Source organism: Myxocyprinus asiaticus, chromosome 15 (genome assembly GCF_019703515.2).
Source record: "Myxocyprinus asiaticus isolate MX2 ecotype Aquarium Trade chromosome 15, UBuf_Myxa_2, whole genome shotgun sequence".
NCBI lineage: Eukaryota > Metazoa > Chordata > Actinopteri > Cypriniformes > Catostomidae > Myxocyprinus > Myxocyprinus asiaticus.
This window is the reverse complement of record NC_059358.1, coordinates 5,660,841-5,681,731: the sequence shown is the minus strand read 5'-3', so window position 1 is coordinate 5,681,731 and position 20,891 is coordinate 5,660,841. Positions and strand designations below refer to the sequence as shown.

The 20,891-nt window shown below is 37.8% G+C and overlaps 1 protein-coding gene across 1 annotated transcript in view; it reads right to left on the bottom strand.

Moving 5' to 3' along the window:
• The window catches only part of LOC127453076 (CUB and sushi domain-containing protein 3-like), a 435,789-nt gene that overhangs the window by 88,847 nt on the left and 326,051 nt on the right, over positions 1-20,891 (bottom strand). Inside the window, 5 exon segments of the mRNA XM_051719109.1 lie at positions 6,203-6,376; positions 8,107-8,280; positions 11,181-11,375; positions 11,729-11,914; positions 15,489-15,677. Coding sequence (XP_051575069.1) covers positions 6,203-6,376; positions 8,107-8,280; positions 11,181-11,375; positions 11,729-11,914; positions 15,489-15,677 — 918 coding nt within the window.

The window sequence follows — 20,891 nt, the reverse complement described above, 5'->3', positions numbered from 1 at the left end:
GTTCTTTTTTTTTGGAGTCAATAACACCATTTGTCGCGCACTTTGATTTGTGAAACTTTGCAGACTTTTTTACATTCACAAACAGCTATATAACACACTACATGAAAGGTAATATTTGAAAAACCATAATAGGTGCTCTTTAAATTATTAGAAGACGAATATGACGCATGAGCCGCATATACTACCCTTTTTATACTTTTGGGTCTGTTTTTAAATATATATATATATATATATATATATATATATATATATATATATATATATATACAGGTGCTGGTCATATAATTAGAATATCATCAAAAAGTTGATTTATTTCACTAATTCCATTCAAAATGTGAAACTTGTATATTATATTCATTCATTACACACAGACTGATATATTTCAAATGTTTATTTCTTTTAATTCTGATGATTATAACTGACAACTAAGGAAAATCCCAAATTCAGTATCTCAGAAAATTAGAATATTGTGAAAAGGTTCAATATTGAAGACACCTGGTGCCACACTCTAATCAGCTAATTAACTCAAAACACCTGCAAAGGCCTTTAAATGGTCTCTCAGTCTAGTTCTGTACGCTACACAATCATGGGGAAGACTGCTGACTTGACAGTTGTCCAAAAGACGACCATTGACACGTTGCACAAGGAGGGCAAGACACAAAAGGTCATTGCAAAAGAGGCTGGCTGTTCACAGAGCTCTGTGTCCAAGCACATTAATAGAGAGGCGAAGGGAAGGAAAAGATGTGGTAGAAAAAAGTGTACAAGCAATAGGGATAACCGCACCCTGGAGAGGATTGTGAAACAAAACCCATTCAAAAATGTGGGGGAGAACCACTACGCACAGACGTATGCAAGACATGGGTTTCAGCTGTCGCATTCCTTGTGTCAAGCCACTCTTGAACAACAGACAGCGTCAGAAGCGTCTTGCCTGGGCTAAAGACAAAAAGGACTGGACTGCTGCTGAGTGGTCCAAAGTTATGTTCTCTGATGAAAGTAAATTTTGCATTTCCTTTGGAAATCAGGGTCCCAGAGTCTGGAGGAAGAGAGGAGAGGCACACAATCCACGTTGCTTGAGGTCCAGTGTAAAGTTTCCACAGTCAGTGATGGTTTGGGGTGCCATGTCATCTGCTGGTGTTGGTCCACTGTGTTTTCTGAGGTCCAAGGCCAACGCAGCCGTATACCAGGAAGTTTTAGAGCACTTCATGCTTCCTGCTGCTGACCAACTTTATGGAGATGCAGATTTCATTTTCCAACAGGACTTGGCACCTGCACACAGTGCCAAAGCAACCAGTATCTGGTTTAAGGACCATGGTATCCCTGTTCTTAATTGGCCAGCAAACTCGCCTGACCTTAACCCCATAGAAAATCTATGGGGTATTGTGAAGAGGAAGATGCGATATGCCAGACCCAACAATGCAGAAGAGCTGAAGGCCACTATCAGAGCAACCTGGGCTCTCATAACACCTGAGCAGTGCCACAGACTGATCGACTCCATGCCACGCCGCATTGCTGCAGTAATTCAGGCAAAAGGAGCCCCAACTAAGTATTGAGTGCTGTACATGCTCATATTTTTCATGTTCATACTTTTCAGTTGGCCAAGATTTCTAAAAATCCTTTCTTTGTATTGGTCTTAAGTAATATTCTAATTTTTTGAGATACTGAATTTGGGATTTTCCTTAGTTGTCAGTTATAATCATCAAAATTAAAAGAAATAAACATTTGAAATATATCAGTCTGTGTGTACTGAATGAATATAATATACAAGTTTCACTTTTTGAATGGAATTAGTGAAATAAATCAACTTTTTGATGATATTCTAATTATATGACCAGCACCTGTATATATACAGGTGCATCTCAATAAATTAGAATGTCGTGGAAAAGTTCATTTATTTCAGTAATTCAACTCAAATTGTGAAACTCGTGTATTAAATAAATTCAATGCACACAGACTGAAGTAGTTTAAGTCTTTGGTTCTTTTAATTGTGATGATTTTGGCTCACATTTAACAAAAACCCACCAATTCACTATCTCAAAAAATTAGAATACATCATAAGACCAATAAAAAAAACATTTTTAGTGAATTGTTGGCCTTCTGGAAAGTATGTTCATTTACTGTATATGTACTCAATACTTGGTAGGGGCTCCTTTTGCTTTAATTACTGCCTCAATTCGGTGTGGCATGGAGGTGATCAGTTTGTGGCACTGCTGAGGTGGTATGGAAGCCCAGGTTTCTTTGACAGTGGCCTTCAGCTCATCTGCATTTTTTGGTCTCTTGTTTCTCATTTTCCTCTTGACAATACCCCATAGATTCTCTATGGGGTTCAGGTCTGGTGAGTTTATTGGCCAGTCAAGCACACCAACACCATGGTCATTTAACCAACTTTTGGTGCTTTTGGCAGTGTGGGCAGGTGCCAAATCCTGCTGGAAAATGAAATCAGCATCTTTAAAAAGCTGGTCAGCAGAAGGAAGCATGAAGTGCTCCAAAATTTCTTGGTAAATGGGTGCAGTGACTTTGGTTTTCAAAAAACACAATGGACCTACACCAGCAGATGACATTGCACCCCAAATCATCACAGACTGTGGAAACTTAACACTGGACTTCAAGCAACTTGGGCTATGAGCTTCTCCACCCTCCCTCCAGACTCTAGGACCTTGGTTTCCAAATGAAATACAAAACTTGCTCTCATCTGAAAAGAGGACTTTGGAACACTGGGCAACAGTCCAGTTCTTCTTCTCCTTAGCCCAGGTAAGACGCCTTTGACGTTGTCTGTGGTTCAGGAGTGGCTTAACAAGAGGAATACGACAACTGTAATGTCTGTGTGTGGTGGCTCTTGATGCCTTGACCCCAGCCTCAGTCCATTCCTTGTGAAGTTCATCCAAATTCTTGAATCGATTTTGCTTGACAATCATAAGGCTGCGGTTTTCTCGGTTGGTTGTGCATCTTTTTCTTCCACACTTTTTCCTTCCACTCAACTTTCTGTTAACATGCTTGGATACAGCACTCTGTGCACAGCCAGCTTCTTTGGCAATGAATGTTTGTGGCTTACCCTCCTTGTGAAGGGTGTCAATGATTGTCTTCTGGACAACTGTCAGATCAGCAGTCTTCCCCATGATTGTGTAGCCTAGTGAACCAAACTGAGAGACCATTTTGAAGGCTCAGGAAACCTTTGCAGGTGTTTTGAGTTGATTAGCTGATTGGCATGTCACCATATTCTAATTTTTTGAGATAGTGAATTGGTGGGTTTTTGTTAAATGTGAGCCAAAATCATCACAATTAAAAGAACCAGAGACTTAAACTACTTCAGTCTGTGTGCATTGAATTTATTTAATACGCGAGTTTCACAATTTGAGTTGAATTACTGAAATAAATGAACTTTTCCACGACATTCTAATTTATTGAGATGCACCTGTATATATATATATACAGGTGCATCTCAATAAATTAGAATGTCGTGGAAAAGTTCATTTATTTCAGTAATTCAACTCAAATTGTGAAACTCGTGTATTAAATAAATTCAATGCACACAGACTGAAGTAGTTTAAGTCTTTGGTTCTTTTAATTGTGATGATTTCGGCTCACATTTAACAAAAACCCACCAATTCACTATCTCAAAAAATTAGAATACATCATAAGACCAATAAAAAAAACATTTTTAGTGAATTGTTGGCCTTCTGGAAAGTATGTTCATTTACTGTATATGTACTCAATACTTGGTAGGGGCTCCTTTTGCTTTAATTACTGCCTCAGTTCGGCGTGGCATGGAGGTGATCAGTTTGTGGCACTGCTGAGGTGGTATGGAAGCCCAGGTTTCTTTGACAGTGGCCTTCAGCTCATCTGCATTTTTTGGTCTCTTGTTTCTCATTTTCCTCTTGACAATACCCCACAGATTCTCTATGGGGTTCAGGTCTGGTGAGTTTGCTGGCCAGTCAAGCACACCAACACCATGGTCATTTAACCAACTTTTGGTGCTTTTGGCAGTGTGGGCAGGTGCCAAATCCTGCTGGAAAATGAAATCAGCATCTTTAAAAAGCTGGTCAGCAGAAGGAAGCATGAAGTGCTCCAAAATTTCTTGGTAAACGGGTGCAGTGACTTTGGTTTTCAAAAAACACAATGGACCAACACCAGCAGATGACATTGCACCCCAAATCATCACAGACTGTGGAAACTTAACACTGGACTTCAAGCAACTTGGGCTATGAGCTTCTCCACCCTTCCTCCAGACTCTAGGACCTTGGTTTCCAAATGAAATACAAAACTTGCTCTCATCTGAAAGAGGACTTTGGACCACTGGGCAACAGTCCAGTTCTTCTTCTCCTTAGCACAGGTAAGATGCCTCTGACGTTGTCTGTGGTTCAGGAGTGGCTTAACAAGAAGAATACGACAACTGTAGCCAAATTCCTTGACACGTCTGTGTGTGGTGGCTCTTAATGCCTTGACCCCAGCCTCAGTCCATTCCTTGTGAAGTTCACCCAAATTCTTGAATCGATTTTGCTTGACAATCCTCATAAGGCTGCGGTTCTCTCGGTTGGTTGTGCATCTTTTTCTGTTAACATGCTTGGATACAGCACTCTGTGAACAGCCAGCTTCTTTGGCAATGAATGTTTGTGGCTTACCCTCCTTGTGAAGGGTGTCAGTGATTGTCTTCTGGACAACTGTCAGATCAGCAGTCTTCCCCATGATTGTGTAGCCTAGTGAACCAAACTGAGAGACCATTTTGAAGGCTCAGGAAACTTTTGCAGGTGTTTTGAGCTGATTAGCTGATTGGCATGCCACCATATTCTAATTTTTTGAGATAGTGAATTGGTGGGTTTTTGTTAAATGTGAGCCAAAATCATCACAATTAAAAGAACCAAAGACTTAAACTACTTCAGTCTGTGTGCATTGAATTTATTTAATACACGAGTTTCACAATTTGAGTTGAATTACTGAAATAAATGAACTTTTCCACGACATTCTAATTTATTGAGATGCACCTGTATATAAAAAAAAGGCACAATCCACTGCCATTTTATTGAAAAGACGTGAAATTCATTAAAAAACTTGAAACGTCACATGAGTTTCAAACAACATGATGGGAGAGTAAATTATGTCATTTTCATTTTTGGGTGAAGTTTCCATTTATTGGAATATTCCAGGTTCAATACAAGTTAAATTCAATCAACAGCATTTGTGGCATAATGTTAATTAATGCATAATGATTACCACAAAAATACATTACTTGTCCCTCCTTTTCTTTAAAAAAATAATAAATCTGGGTTACAGTGAGGCACTTACAATGGAAGTGAATGGGGCCAATCCGCAAATGTTAAAATACTCACTGTTTCAAAAGTATAGCGACAAGACATAAACAATATGCATGTTAACATGATTTTAGTGCTATAAAATCGCTTATTTACCATTTCTGTGTAAAGTTTTATCCAATTTTACAACATCTTTGCCATGACAATGCAACATCGGTGAAAAATAACTAGAAATTCATCCCCCTAGAACAGTAGTCTTCCACAAAAACAACCATTTGAACAACTTTACATCTTAAATAATGTTCTTATTACAACACTTCTGAAGTGTGTAATTTCTGTGCTACTAGTGTCACCAAAATGAATCGCAAAAATAATAGTTTTCAAACAGGTTTTACACTCTCACGGTTTTCCATTGATTGGAAAACAGATAGTCCCAGCCCAAATTTACAGCATCGGTTGGGCTAATGCTGCTGTGTCGGGCTTGTTGGGTCACTCAAACTAACAGAGGAATGCTTTGTATACAATTTTAGGCAGGAATCAACCTAAAAATAGTGTTCTTACAGTTGCCCCTGCATATAACGTTGAGACAGGAGAAAGTATTTTACCATCAAATAAATTACACCCATCAGCTTTAATATGTACTGTAGGAGAATCTCCAACTCTTGATAAAAAAAATCATCTTGTTTGCAAGCATGTTCGAAGAAGCTTTACGCTTTGGCAAGCTAGCACAGAACAAGGCGAACATCCAAATCACCCACACAAATTCAAGTGGTGTTTTCCCTCATCAAACATTTCATTGGCAATGTCAGCATTTCCTGTTCTACACATTTTTGTTTGATGCCTTGCCTGTCATTGATTAAATTGGGTTTTATTTTGCATTACATTTTAATCTAATCCCCTGGATGCAAACCAAATGTTTCCAACAACGCTCATTATGCTTGTACTGCTGAAAAACTTACACACACAGGATGGGAGCTGCCCAGACCAGTTGTGATTCTGTTGGCAGATGCGCACAGAAGATCCGATGAGCCGGAAACCTGGGTTGCACTGATACACCACCGTATCCCTGTACCCAAAGTTCTCACCGATCACTTGACCATTCACAATCCTTTCTGGAATGCCGCAATGACCAGCTAGAGGAAGAGCATTGGGAATATATCATCTCACACCCTCCAAGATTGTTAAACGATAAAATATGCCTATGTAGAAGCTACAAGTCTGATTTCAACTTTTAAACATTTTTAAAAAGCTGTTTATAGGCAAAGTCCCAATGAAGAGCTACACTACCCATGATCCTGAAGGCAGCTCTACCAATCTGAGAAGTTACTGTTACCATGGAAAGGGAAATAGAGTGCAACAGTCTGGTTCTGGAAGTAAAAATCCCATTAATTTTTTCCATAAGTGAATTGATTTGAAACAATAACTTAAAAACCTTTAAAGACAGACCTACCGTGAGTTCTGGGGTTATTAAGTGATTGTATACACTTCTGTTGAAGCCATCAGTGTGCATTATTTAAACTTTAACTACGCTACCCATGAATGCTGAAGGCAAACAAACCACGGCAAAAGAGCTCTGCAGCAACCGCCCACTCCCATGTTGAACTGTTCATGACCCAATCGAGTCGGTTACCCTACACTCTCAAACTCTTAAAATATTTGTTTATATCTAAATATTTTGCAATATACTTCTATACTTATAATCAACAACTTTAAATCAGTAGTTTCGGATTTTTTTTTATTTTTTATCAAAGTTTTAGATTATAGTTCATTTCCTCATTTAAGATGTTAAGTACCTTTGATTTTGTCTAAATTCATCTTTAGTTGTTTTTCTTCTTCAAATCAAAGCTTATGTTGTCATTCATCCTGAAGGTGGCTGGTTTGGTTCATGGCGTAGAATAATTTTTTGAAACACTTATGGAAAAAATTAATCTGAAAAACATATCCAGAACCAAGGCCACTGAAAAAGTGGGTAATCACTGTTGCGCTCTATAGACATATTCATGATCAAACGCTGAGAACAAAAACAGCAATATTGATGCAACCACAACATATAAGACTGAGGATCTGGGGAAGTGATTTGAGGAATCTTTTGGTGGACACTTTAATGCACAATATTGTTTTATTCAGTGATGATGTGATGGGAGAGACAGAAAGATAGCAAAGCAAAAGCTGTCAGTTGTTTCCTGTGATTTAATTGATGACGGAGCTCCACAGAAGCCAGCACACTTCACAGAGCAAAGCGCCTGCTGAACTAATGCACCAATCATTTCTGTACCTCTGTCCCATTCCAGCATCACTTCATTTCCTGTTGCATCCTTTGAACTTGAAATTGTTCTACTACACAAAAATGCTTGTGCAGTGTGTGTTCAGGAGCATGTGATGGAGAAACATGAAGAATACAAGGACTCTGGCTCTGTTCCAAAACCTACATTGCTGAGAAAAAAAAGGGCTTAAACCAGTCTATGGTGGTTAGCTGGTATCCCAGCCTAGCCAAAGGGTTTAGGTAATTGCCAGCTGGTCAGGCTGGGAGACCAGTTAAAACCAGAAAACATTTATATTTATAATATTTCTACAAGTATCTACCGCTAAACATTTTGAAATGGCCTTCTCCACAAAGGATAGTTGGTCAATTTGGAACCACGTATCATTTGGAACCATATCTTTGAGCGTATCTATGATGCCTTAAAATGATGCCTATGAAGGGGACTCACTAGGTTTTGGAACAGAGCCTTTACCACTGTTGCTATGGAAATAAAGACAACTAAATGCCTTATGCGAGGACCCAGTTTGAGTTAAAAGGTTATGCTGATGACAATGCCTAACAGAGGTGATGTTTTGAAAGAGAGGAGGTTTGTCGTGTTACCGAGACAGTGCGTCTCCGTTCCGCTCCAAAGACCCGATGGCAAACATTCCCGTACAGTTGAGCCCACCAGAATGTAGCCCAAGTTACAGGTAAAAATGGCCGTGGCTCCGAAGGTCGTCTGTGTCCCAATTTTCTTTCCATTAGGAGGAGTAGGCAGCTCTCCGCATGAAATGACTGCAGTAAAAGGCAATTGAGAACACAGAATGGATCGAGTCAAAATCTTTAACTGTGATTTACACCCAAATTGAAAGCCCCGTCCACTGCCATTTTTAACCCCCCAGAAAACACACAGAGGAAATATATACCAAAACAAGGAAAATATCTTGAGAAATAGCTTGTTGAACAGAGGAATCTCAGTTTACTGGCTGTTTGGGATAACAACAATTCATACTCAAGATTTGCACAACACTCTTTGAAACACATTTGTACATATCCAGTGTTGCAGAGTACCTAAAGCTAACTAAAAGTAGTGATGCTACTAACTTAAGGGAATATTCCAGGTTCAATTCAATTTAAACTCAATCGACAGCATTTGTGGCATAATGTTGATTACCACAAACATTTATTTTGACTCGTCCCTCGGTTTCTTTAAAATAAATATATAAAGATAAGCCATTTAATCACACTAAAATAATGTAACACACATATTGTTTACATCTTGTGGCTATAGGCCTACTTTTGAAACTGTAAGTAATGTTCACAGATTGGCCCCATTCACTTACATTGTAAGTGCCTCACTGTAACTCAGATTTTTGCTTATTTTTAAAGAAGAGGCATGAGTTGAATTTATTATTATTATTTTCGTAATCAACATTATGCCACAAATGCTGTCAGTTGAGTGTAACTACATTTTTCAGTAAAGTGACAGTAGCATGGCTGTTAGTGTATCTTTTGTCTCTTTTTAACTGTTTTTAAAAATCTGTTAAATTTTTATGTTATCACAGTAATAAAGATCCTCAGTTTTGTGCCAGATAAATATTGCTCTAAATGTAATACATGAACAAATGAAAATATATTTACATTTATAAAGATGTTGCCCCCTTAAATAGCTTAAATATAATTACCTATATAATTAGTTCTTTGTTGTAACTAATATTTACTTTTTAAAAGGACAGATTTTTTAAAGGTGCACTCTGTAATTTTTGCCCCATTAAGAAAGATTTACTCCTAAAGAAATGAATTGTAATTTTGAAACATATGTATAAAATCATGACTGCTCACATGAGATGAGGACTCTAGTCATAACCTTATTAAAGCTGTTTTATTCTACATGGGGCAGGGGCACCCTCATGGGGGCTGCCATTTTAGAATCACATGACCAGCTGAATACTACTCGCTTAATCTCAACAACCACCTTGTAATTGGACACTTTAACTCTTGGATTAAATTAATAATGGCTGATTGTCATTAGTGAATTTCTACAATGGCATCTACAACTGAAAACTAATGATTTTGAATGATGCTGCATCCACACCACTAGGTGTCACTAAGTCCAAGATGACACAAACAAAAAGTTATTGAGTGCACCTTTAAATAAGTTTAAATTATTAAATGATAAATTCTTGAGATGTGTTTTTAAAACTTGAGGTTCTTTTTAACCTGACATGGCATCTAAAAAATGCTGTTTCTCGAACAATATGCTGAAAAACAGCAAGATGCAGTGCAGCGGTCAAAGACGTCCATCTAGTGCATGTTTACATAGAAAAACAAACTCGGAAAGTTGGAATTTCATAGAACTCCACAATAATTATTTTCATATGGTGTTAATGATAAACATTCACTTTTACGCAAATAAAACACACAAAAGATTTAAAGTTCCTACATTATATGATCATTAAAAACACTTAGTGAATGTTTACAGAGAAAGGGGTGCAAAACATGTTAAATTATCCTACTGTATCTTGATAACTGTACATCTTTACAACAAATGTTAGCATGCATTACATTGTTTATCTACCTCAATTTCTGTCATTTCATTTCCTTAGACATCATCTTCAGAGAAATAGAACAACATTTTTCATCTTAGATATCAAAGAAGAGTATCCCACATCAGACACTGAACTGAACGAAGTATTATCAGCATATGAGTCAATTAAAAGCACCTGGAATTACAGATAGGAAGTGAATGTTTGAGGAGGTCAGGGATATTTTATATACATGAAAAAACATTTCTGGATCTACCGCAGAGTGTTAGCCCGTGCAAGAATACTGCAGCAGCATCATTATTTCATCTGCTTTCAACTTCTCATCACTTTCCGTCTGATTGTTGTCATTTTTTAAATTGCCACGGCACTGTGTTCACTCTTGTGTCAGATAACATCAGTCAGAAAGTGCCTGTTTGGATTTGGATTGTGGCTCTCATATGGGAGGCATCCACACATTCATCATCGGTGTAGTTACGACAGACGATTGTTTTCCGCACAACATTGAGAACTCAACCATCTGAGGACAGCACCTGCCGATGAATGACTGCGGTGGTTACACACATGCAACTGGATTTGCTCAGGTTTCCCACCTCATTTAGCTGTCAGAAAGTAATGTTTATTTTTTATCCCACACAAACAGGGGCAATGGAATTTGCATATGATATTTTGATTATGGCGATATCGCCATAGAACACCACCTGGAAAGTTTCTACTTTCGAGTTTGGAAGTCGTAATCAAACAGATTACCCCCCCCCCCCCCCCCATTGCGTTGAATATTTCTTAAATATTTTGGCTATTTTGAAAATGCTTTCAGCTACCAATAAAAGTATAGTACTCAGAGTTGCTTTTAACACACTTTAACATGTTTAAATCCATTCTGCACAATTCTTCCAATTTTTCTATAAATTCAACACAGAAAATGCAAATAAAGTGCAGATTGCATCTGAGCCTGTCGATGAGTGTCCCTGTTCTCAAGACACCACAAACATTGCTGATCTTCACACTTCAGCTCTCAATTGACAAAATCATAAGTCTTGCTGTCTGCACATGCTGACCTTAAAAATTGGCATGCTTTTAATAAGGTCTGGGATTTGATGTCATTGTTTGAACAGTATTCATTTTTGAGCAACAATTAAGAGCATAACTCACTCTTGCAGCGAGGTCGTTCATTTCTCCAGCTCCATGTCCCATTGGATGTACAGTGAATGTGGGCAGGGCCAATGCGGTAGTAGCCAGGGTTACAGGTAAAGGCCACTTTGGTGCCGTATTCGTAACGAGAGCCGTTGACGATCCTCCATTTGCCATGATCCAACGTGAAGGAGCCGATACTGGGACACACCACCACTGTGAGAAAATCAGTAGCATAACATTTTAACAACAGACATACTCAACACTTTTGAAGTCCACTTATAATGTTTCTCAAGGCTTCTTGCATAAACACAATCCTATCTGAGTTTTTCCAAGACCATTTTCCAACCGTTTCTGACTCTTAGACTGAAGCAAGCTGTTTTTGCTATTGTATTTGAGACTTCTGTATGTAAATGACCTCTGTTATGATAAGCTAATCTTTATGTACCAGCATAGTTCAAACTAGTTGCATACAGATCACCTCAAAGCTAATGGACATTGATTAAAATCACACAACTTTCAAGCAATCTGAAATCAGTTGTTTTGTTACACGTGGCATCTGCTCTCACCTGTACAGCGAGGGATTTTATTGTGGTTACTCCATGTGCCATCAGCCTGACACACAGCGCTGGTCACCTCTTTAGAGGAGAGTCGGAAGCCATCATTGCAGAAGTATGTGGCTCGTGTTCCTGCGGAATAATCAGCAGCTAGGACGCCTCCGTTCACAGGGGCCACTGGGGTCCCACAGGATACGGCTAAAAAATACATGGAGATGAGCTTGACTTCACATCAAAACCATAAACATAAAAATACAATTATTTTTAAGATGTGGTTCTTAAAGGAACAGTGCACCCAAACATGAAAATTCTGTCATTGTTTACACACCCTCATGTGTTTCCAAACATAGTTATTTGTTCAGTGGAATACAAAAGGAGAATTTTTGTCTAATCTTACCACTGTTTACCATACAACAAGAGTTGATAGTGGCCACGTCTGTCAAGCTCCGAAAAGCACCATATAAATACTAGCATGTCGTATGTACTACTTTTATGATTTATCTTTTTTTTTTTTTTCTTACATTTTGGAGCTTAACAGCTTCAGCCCCCAGTCACTTTCATTATGTGGACAACAGCAGCCAGGATATTATTCAACAATTCACCTTTTGTGTTAAAAACCAAACATCAGGGTGAGTAAATTTAAGAGTTAACTGTAATCAAGAATAGGCTAGAACTTTATTATAGGGAATAGAAACTTTAGGGGTGATTCATTTAACCTATCCACAAATGCCATCTACACAAATTATTGAACCAAAGCTCTGGGGTACACAAACACACACTTGTCTTGTCTGCTTAATTATCCAGAAGGTGAAGGGAGGTTAGGTTAATGCCATTGATTCAATCCCCTCAAACTGAACACAGAATTAACCCCTTCCTTACAGAGTTCCCATTACTACTTCTGCCTTCAATTCTCACAACAATTCATTTCCACATACTGGATAATCAGTTCACCTAAGTCATTCCTACTAAGCAGTAAATGGCTCCATCATATATATCATATTACATCTTATCACATCATATCACATTGTATCCTGTCCTATCCTCACATATCCTATCAAGTCATATCCTATCTTACCACACTGAATCGTATCGTTTTTTTTGTGTCATAAATCATATAATTTCCTATCTTATCCAGTCCTATCCCATCCCATCCTTTCATCGCATATTGTATTGTGTCATATCCTATCTTACCACACTGAATCATATTGTTTTGTATCATAAATCACATAATTTCCTATCTTATCCAATCCTATCCCATCCTATCCTTGCATATTGAATTGTGTCATATCCTGTCTTACCACATTGTATCATATCACACCATATATCATATCCTATCCTATCTATCCTATCCTATTGTATAATATTGTATCATATATCATATTCTATTGTATCGTATTGTGTATATCCTATCGCACCCAATTCCATCCCACCCCATCCCTCCCTATCCTATCCTTTCCTATCCTATCGTATTGTATCATATCATATATCATATACTATTGTATCATATTGTGCATATCCTATCACACCCTATTCCATCCCATTCCATCCCTCCCTATCCTATCCTATACCCTATCACACTGCATCATATCATATAACATATCCTGTTGTATCGTACCATATACTGTACATCCTATTGCATCCTATCCCATGCCATCCCAAGCTATCCCATCCCTTCCCATCACATGCCATCCTAACCTCTCCTCTCCTATCTCATCCCCTATCGCATTGTATCATATCATATACTATATCCTATTGTATCGTACCGTATACTGTACATCCTATTGCATCCCATCCCATGCCATCCCAAGCTATCCCATCCCTTCCCATCACATGCCATCCTAACCTCTTCTATCTCATCCCCTATCGCATTGTATCATATCATATAATATATCCTATTGTATCGTACCATATACTGTACATCCTATTGCATCCCATGCCATGCCATGCCATGCCATGCCATCCCATCCCATGCTATCCTATCCCTTTCCTTCCCATCCCATCCCATCCCTATCCTATCCTATGGACACTTTTCACATATACAGTACAGGTTTGGTGGACTACAGAAGTCTAAAGAGAAAAAGAGTCAAACATTTCTTTCATTCTTCAGCAACTGTATTACAAACCTCACCGCAGCATAGATAACTTTTTTTTTTTTTTTTTTTTTTTTAACTAAATCCAGGGAAATGTACTACAAAGTATAGTGTTATAAATTTACATTGAATAATTAAAAAACATTGCCAATAAAAATACATTTGCTAGATTTATGCTGCTAAATAAGGCGGAAGTTGTCTGGAACTTTTATAGTATATATGCTATCATATTGCATCCTGTCCGATCATATCCAATACTATTGTATCATATCATTTATATCATATCGCATGTTGCATCGTATCATATCCTGTCATGTTGTTTCGTATTGTATCCTTTCATATTGTATCATATCCTAGTGTATCTTATATATCTTTATGCTTCTTAAATGAAAAACTGCCATTTTTTCTTTCCATGTAGAAATGTTTCTAACAAGACTCATGGTCTTGGGAATATTGTTTTATTTGGCAATCAATAAATGTTCTTATTTCCTCAATATCACTTTCCATCCTGTTAGTCTTTTGCACTATCCATTTAACTAACAAAAGCCAGTTCCCTAATAACATCATCCTCCGTGAGATCATTTGGTAGGACAACAACAGCACAAACATCAGTGTGTATAGCAATAGATTTGATAATTTCTGTAATGTTTTGTGGTATTATTTGGTTTGTTTTTAAATCATTTCATCCTGTTTGTTATGATAGAAATCTGTATAATAATATATATATAAAAAGCACCCTCAAGTAATGTAACTGTCAATTCTGATCACCTATCAGTGGCTAACTTTAACTCTTTATTTACATCCATTTTCTTGCCATTGTGTTAATAATCAAGTTATAATTAATCTTGTTCAAGTGGCTGAGCTGAAACAGAGCATATATGCGAAAGTCTGTCATCCCCTTTTATAGAAGTTCTTTCTTGAATTGCAACACAAGCAAACTCATTTATTAAACTTACATAGCTCAAAAGGTACTGCATACCAGGAATGACACACCTCTGTTTTGACCCTAATGAGTGCACACTTGGAATGGAAGGTCTTAAGACTGTAAGGTGTGAGCAGACAGTGCTGTAATTAGCCAGATATAGCAGAAAATTTTAATTAAACACTTGAAAAAGGTGATAGAGTTTGCTCAAAATGGCATCAATACAGTGATGAAAATGAATGGGATGTCCAATTATTGAGTGCTAAAAATCTAATCAAATAAATCAAACATAACAATTGCACTCACATAAAATGCTAATAGCAGCTAAGCAGAAAGCAGACACTCATTCAGTGGCATTAATTAGCAAAAACAAAGCGTCAACTGATCAATGTTGTTGGCACCTGACACAATAACACATCCATAACACATCAATAACACAAAAGGCCACATCTGGCAAGAAAGTGCAAATCATTTCAAATATTCTAATAATGTCAGTGTTTCCTTGATATTTTGCATTTCAATATTTGTGTGTTTGGACACAAATGACATTCGGGTTTGGAGTGAAATGAGGGTAAATAACGACAGAATTTTAATTTGTGGATGAACTATTCCTTTTTAAAAAATAATTAAACAGAGCTGCGAGTTTTGGCAATAAAGGTTAAAGCAAACAATAGTGCTTTGCAAGTGACTTTTTCTAAATTTGCCCTCAGCAGTCTATTCAAGGAAATACAGTTATGATTTTGAGAAAATAAAGCAACACCTTGACATGCCGGCACAGACGAGTCCCAGGCCAGATAACCGATCTCAGTCTTCTTGCAGACGGCCATATTTTTCCCGATGAGCCGGTAGCCACGATCACAAGCCCAACGAACAACGCTGTTGATGTGACCACCCGTCTGACTGACCACAAAGCCGTGCAGCGGAGAGTCTGGCGTACTGCAGTACATCGCTACACATGAAAGCACAGACTGTTAAACACTTACACAAAACATTATAATTATTATCATCAGCGATTAAAAAAATGGAAACACCTTATAACATTTATTAAGGGGATAGTTCACCCAAAATGATAATTGTGTCATTATTTACTCACCCTCATGTTGTTCTAAACCCATCTAACTTTATTTCTTCTGTGGAACTCAAAAGAAGATTTTAGTCTTAATCACCATTCACTCAAATTGCATATTTTTTCTCCTTTTGCTGTAGAATGAAAGTGACTGGTGACTGAGACTAAACATTCTGCCTAACATCTCCTTCTGTGTTTAACGAAAGAAAAAAGTTGGGTTAAGAATAGCACGAGGAAGAGTAAATAATGACAGAAATTTCAACTTTGGGTGAACTATCCCAAATTATTAACCAACATTATACAGTATAATGTTTAACAGTAATCAGTAGTTGGTTTACATTCTAATATGAATATTAAAATATAATAATCAAATTTTTCATGATATTTCTAACTGTTTGAATGTACAATAACCGTTAAACATTATTCAATAATGTTTGTTAAGTTTACTAATGAAACTATTTATATACTGTATATATTATACATACACACACACAGCTCTGGGAAAAATGAAGAGACCACACCAAATGTTCAGTTTCTCTGGACTTACTATTTATAGGTATGTGTTTGAGTAAAATGAACATTTTGTTTTATTCTATAAACTACTGACAACACTTCTCCCGAATTCCAAATAAAATATTGTTGTTCAGAACATTTATTTGCAGAAAACGACAACTGGTCAAAATAACAAAAATGATAGTGTTTTCAGACCTCAATTAATGCAAAGAAACAAGTTCATATTCATTTTTAAACAACACAATACTAATGTTTTAACTTAGGAAGAGTCCAGAAATCAATATTTGGTGGAACAACACTGATTTTCAATCACAGCTTTCATTCATCTTTGCACGCTTTCCACCAGTCTTTCACATTGCTGTTAGGTGAATTTATGCCACTCCTGGTGCAAAAATTCAAGCAGGAATTCAAAGGACACTGGAATGGAAAGGATGCCATACATGTACAGTTGTGCTCAAAAGTTTGCATACCCTTGGAGAACTGGTAATATACAGTGCATCCGGAAAGTATTCACAGCGCTTCACTTTTTCCACATTTTGTTATGTTACAGCCTTATTCCAAAATGGATTGAATTCATTATTTTCCTCAAAATTCTACAAAAATACCCATAATGACAACATGAAAGAAGTTTGTTTGAAATCTTTGCAAATTTATAAAAAAATTAAAAAAATATCCACATGTACATAAGTATTCACAGCCTTTGCTCAATACTTTGTTGAAGCACCTTTGGCACCAATTACAGCCTCAAGTCTTTTTGAGTATGATGCTACAAGCTTGGCACACCTATTTTTGGGCAGTTTATCCCATTCTTCTTTGCAGGATCTCTCAAGCTTCATCAGGTTGGATGGGGAGCGTTGGTGCACAGCCATTTTCAGATCTCTCCAGAGATGTTCAATCGGGTTCAAGTCTGGGCTCTGGCTGGGCCACTCAAGGACATTCACAGAGTTGTCCTGGAGCCACTCCTTTGTTATCTTGGCTGTGTGCTTAGGGTCATTGTCCTGTTGGAAGATGAACCTTCACCCCAGTCTGAGGTCCAGAGCGCTCTGGAGCAGGTTTTCATCAAGGATGTACTGTACATTGCTGCATTCATCTTTCCCTCGATCCTGACTAGTCTCCCAGTTCCTGCCGCTGAAAAACATCCCCACAGCATGATGCTGCCACCACCATGCTTCACTGTAGGGATGGTATTGGCCAAGTGATGAGCGGTGCCTGGTTTCCTCCAGACATGACGCTTGCCATTCGGGCCAAAGAGTTCAGTCTTTGTTTCTCATGGTCTGAGAGTCCTTCAGGTGCCTTTTGGCAAACTCCAGGCGGGCTGACATGTGCCTTTTACTGAGGAGTGGCTTCCATCTGGCCACTCTACCATACAGGCCTGATTGGTGGAGTGCTGCAGAGATGGTTGTTCTTCTGGAAGGTTCTCCTCTCTCCACAGAGAAATGCTGGAGCTCTGTCAGAGTGACCATCGGGTTCTTGGTCACCTCCCTGACTAAGGCCCTTCTCCCCCGATCGCTCAGTTTGGCCAGGCGGCCAGCTCTAAGGAAGCTCACTGGGACCTTCAATGCTGCAGAAATTTTTCTGTACCCTTCCCAAGATCTGTGCCTTGATACAATCCTGTCTCAGAGGTCTACAGACAGTTCCTTGGACTTCATGGCTTGGTTTGTGCTCTGACATGCACTGTTAACTGTGGGACCTTATATAGACAGGTGTGTGCCTTTCCAAATCATGTCCAATCAACTGAATTTACCACAAGTGGACTCCAATCAAGTTGTAGAAACATCTCAAGGATGATCAGTGGAAACGGGATGCAACTGAGCTCAATTTTGAGTGTCATGGCAAAGGCTGTGAATACTTATGTACATGAGATTTGTTTTTTGTTTTTTTATTTTTAATACATTTGCAAAGATTTCAAACAAACTCCTTTCACGTTGTCATTATGGGGTGTTGTTTGTAGAATTTTTTGGAAAATAATGAATTTAATCCATTTTGGAATAAAGCTGTAACATAACAAAATGTGGAAAAGGTGAAGCGCTGTGAATACTTTCCGGATGCACTCTATGTGCCATTTTTTTTAAAACATGAGTGAGCAGGCAAAACACATTTACTGTATTTCTTATGGGATTCATATTCAACTGTAGGTTATAACAGAATGGTACAATCATAAAACAAAACATGGCAACAATGAAAAAAATGAAATGACCCCTGTTCAAAAGTCTGCATACCCTTAGTTCTTAATACTGTGTATTGCCCCCTTTAGCATCAATGACAGCGTGCAGTCTTTTGTAATAGTTGTCTATGAGGCCCCAATTTCTTGCAGGTGGTATAGCTGCCCATTCGTCTTGGCAAAATGCCTCCAGGTCATGCAAAGTCTTTGGTCATCTTGCATGAACCGCACATTTGAGATCTCCCCAGAGTGGCTCGATTATATTAAGGTCAAGAGACTGTGATGGACACTCCAGAACCTTCACCTTTTTCTGCTGTAACCACTGGAGGGTCAACTTGGCCTTGTGCTCAGGGTCATTGTCGTTCTGGAAAGTCCAAGGGCATCCAATGCACAACTTTTGTGCAGAAGAATGCAAATTGTCTGCCAGTATTTTCTGATAACATGCTGCATTCATCTTGCCATCAATTTTCACAAGATTCCCGTGCCTTTAGAGCTCACACAGCCCCAAAACATCAGTGAGCCACCACCATGCTTCACAGTGAGGATGGTATTCTTTTCACTATAGGCCTTGTTGACCCCTCTCCAAACATAGCGCTTATAGTTTTGACCATAAAGCTCTATTTTGGCCTCGTCACTCCAAATTACAATGTGCCAGAAGCTGTGAGCTGTGTCAAAGTGTTGTCGGGCATATTGTAATTGGGCTTTTTTGTGGTATTGGCGCAGTAAAGGCGTCTTTCTGGCAACTTGACCATGTGCTCCTTGAAACAACCACACTGTCTTTTTCCAGAGCAGCCTGTATTTCTCCTGAGGTTACCAGTGGGTTTTTCTTTGTATCCCGAACAATTCTTCTGGCAGTTGTGGCTGAAATCTTTCTTGGTCTACCTGACCTTGGCTTGGTATCAAGAGATCACCGAATTTTACCCTTCTTAATAAGTGATTGAACGGTACTGACTGGCATTTTCAAGGCTTTGGATATCTTTTTATATCCTTTTCCATCTTTATAAAGTTCCATTACCTTGTTACGCAGGTCTTTTGACAGTTCTTTTCTGCTCCCCATGGCTCAGTATCTAGCCTGCTCAGTGCATCCACGTGAGAGCTAACAAACTCATTGACTATTTATACACAGACACTAACTGCAATTTAAAAAGCCACAGGTATGGGAAATTAACCTTTAATTACCATTTAAACCTGTGTGTGTCACCTTGTGTGTCTGTAACAAGGCCAAACATTCAAGGGTATGTAAACTTTTGATCAGGGCCATTCAGGGATTTCTGTTATCATTATGATTTGAAAAGATGCTAAACAACTATGTGATAATAAATGGCTTCATATGATCACTATCCTTAAATATCCGTTTTTTGCATGATCAGTCATATTTTCAAAATCAATGCCAAAATTTCACAATTTCTGCCAGGGTATGCAAACTTTTGAGCACAACCGTAGAGATGCTGATTTAAGAAACAATTGGAGTGGTCTCTTAATTTTTTCAAGAGCTGTATAATATATATATATATATATATATATATATATATATATATATATATATATATATATGACTTGACATGACTTGATTTGACTTGCATTAATAATGCTTGCTGATGTTACTAATGAAACAATAGATTATAAAATATATTTTAATTAGTGTAGTAGACAAGGATGGATTAAGAACTGAGAGGCCGATGGGCCGGTACACCATGGTTTTGCGTTTTGGGAATCAGACGCTGTGTTCTCTAGAGTCCTTCAAATAAACGCGCAGCACCTGTGAGACGCAGATTCCCTGAGCGCGCACTCGAGTGACTGTGCTCACACTGTTGTCGTCCAGCACGCATTCAGCCGAACAAATGGTATTTCACATTTACGTGGATTTATAATAAATTATTTATTTTGAGATATCTATTTAGAGCTCGGGCCCTTTGGGTTTAGAGGCCCCTGGGCAACAGCCCAATCGGCCTGGTGGTTAATCCGTCCCTGGGTGTAGAGTATACTGTATTATCATAATAATCATGAAATGTTTTACTATTTTATGTACATTAACTAATATACTGTTAAACATTATTTAATAATGTCTGAGAATGTTACTCATTGAAAAAATATATAGATTACATCATAATTATTGTATACAGTAGTGTGCAAAATTTTAGGCAGTTGTGAAAAATGTTGTATAGTGAGGATGTTTTCAAAAATAATGCCATGAATAATTTTTATTTATGAATTAACTTCACACATTAACTAATGAACTGTTAAACATAAATAATGTGTATTAATGTTACTAATGAAACAATATATATATTTATAAATTATATTCTAATTGGTGTATATATCATAATAGTAGTTTTATTTCCCACTATTTAAATGTACACTGTTAAACATATAATTTAAAAAAAAATTAATGTTACTAACATTTGTTAATGAAGCAAACATAT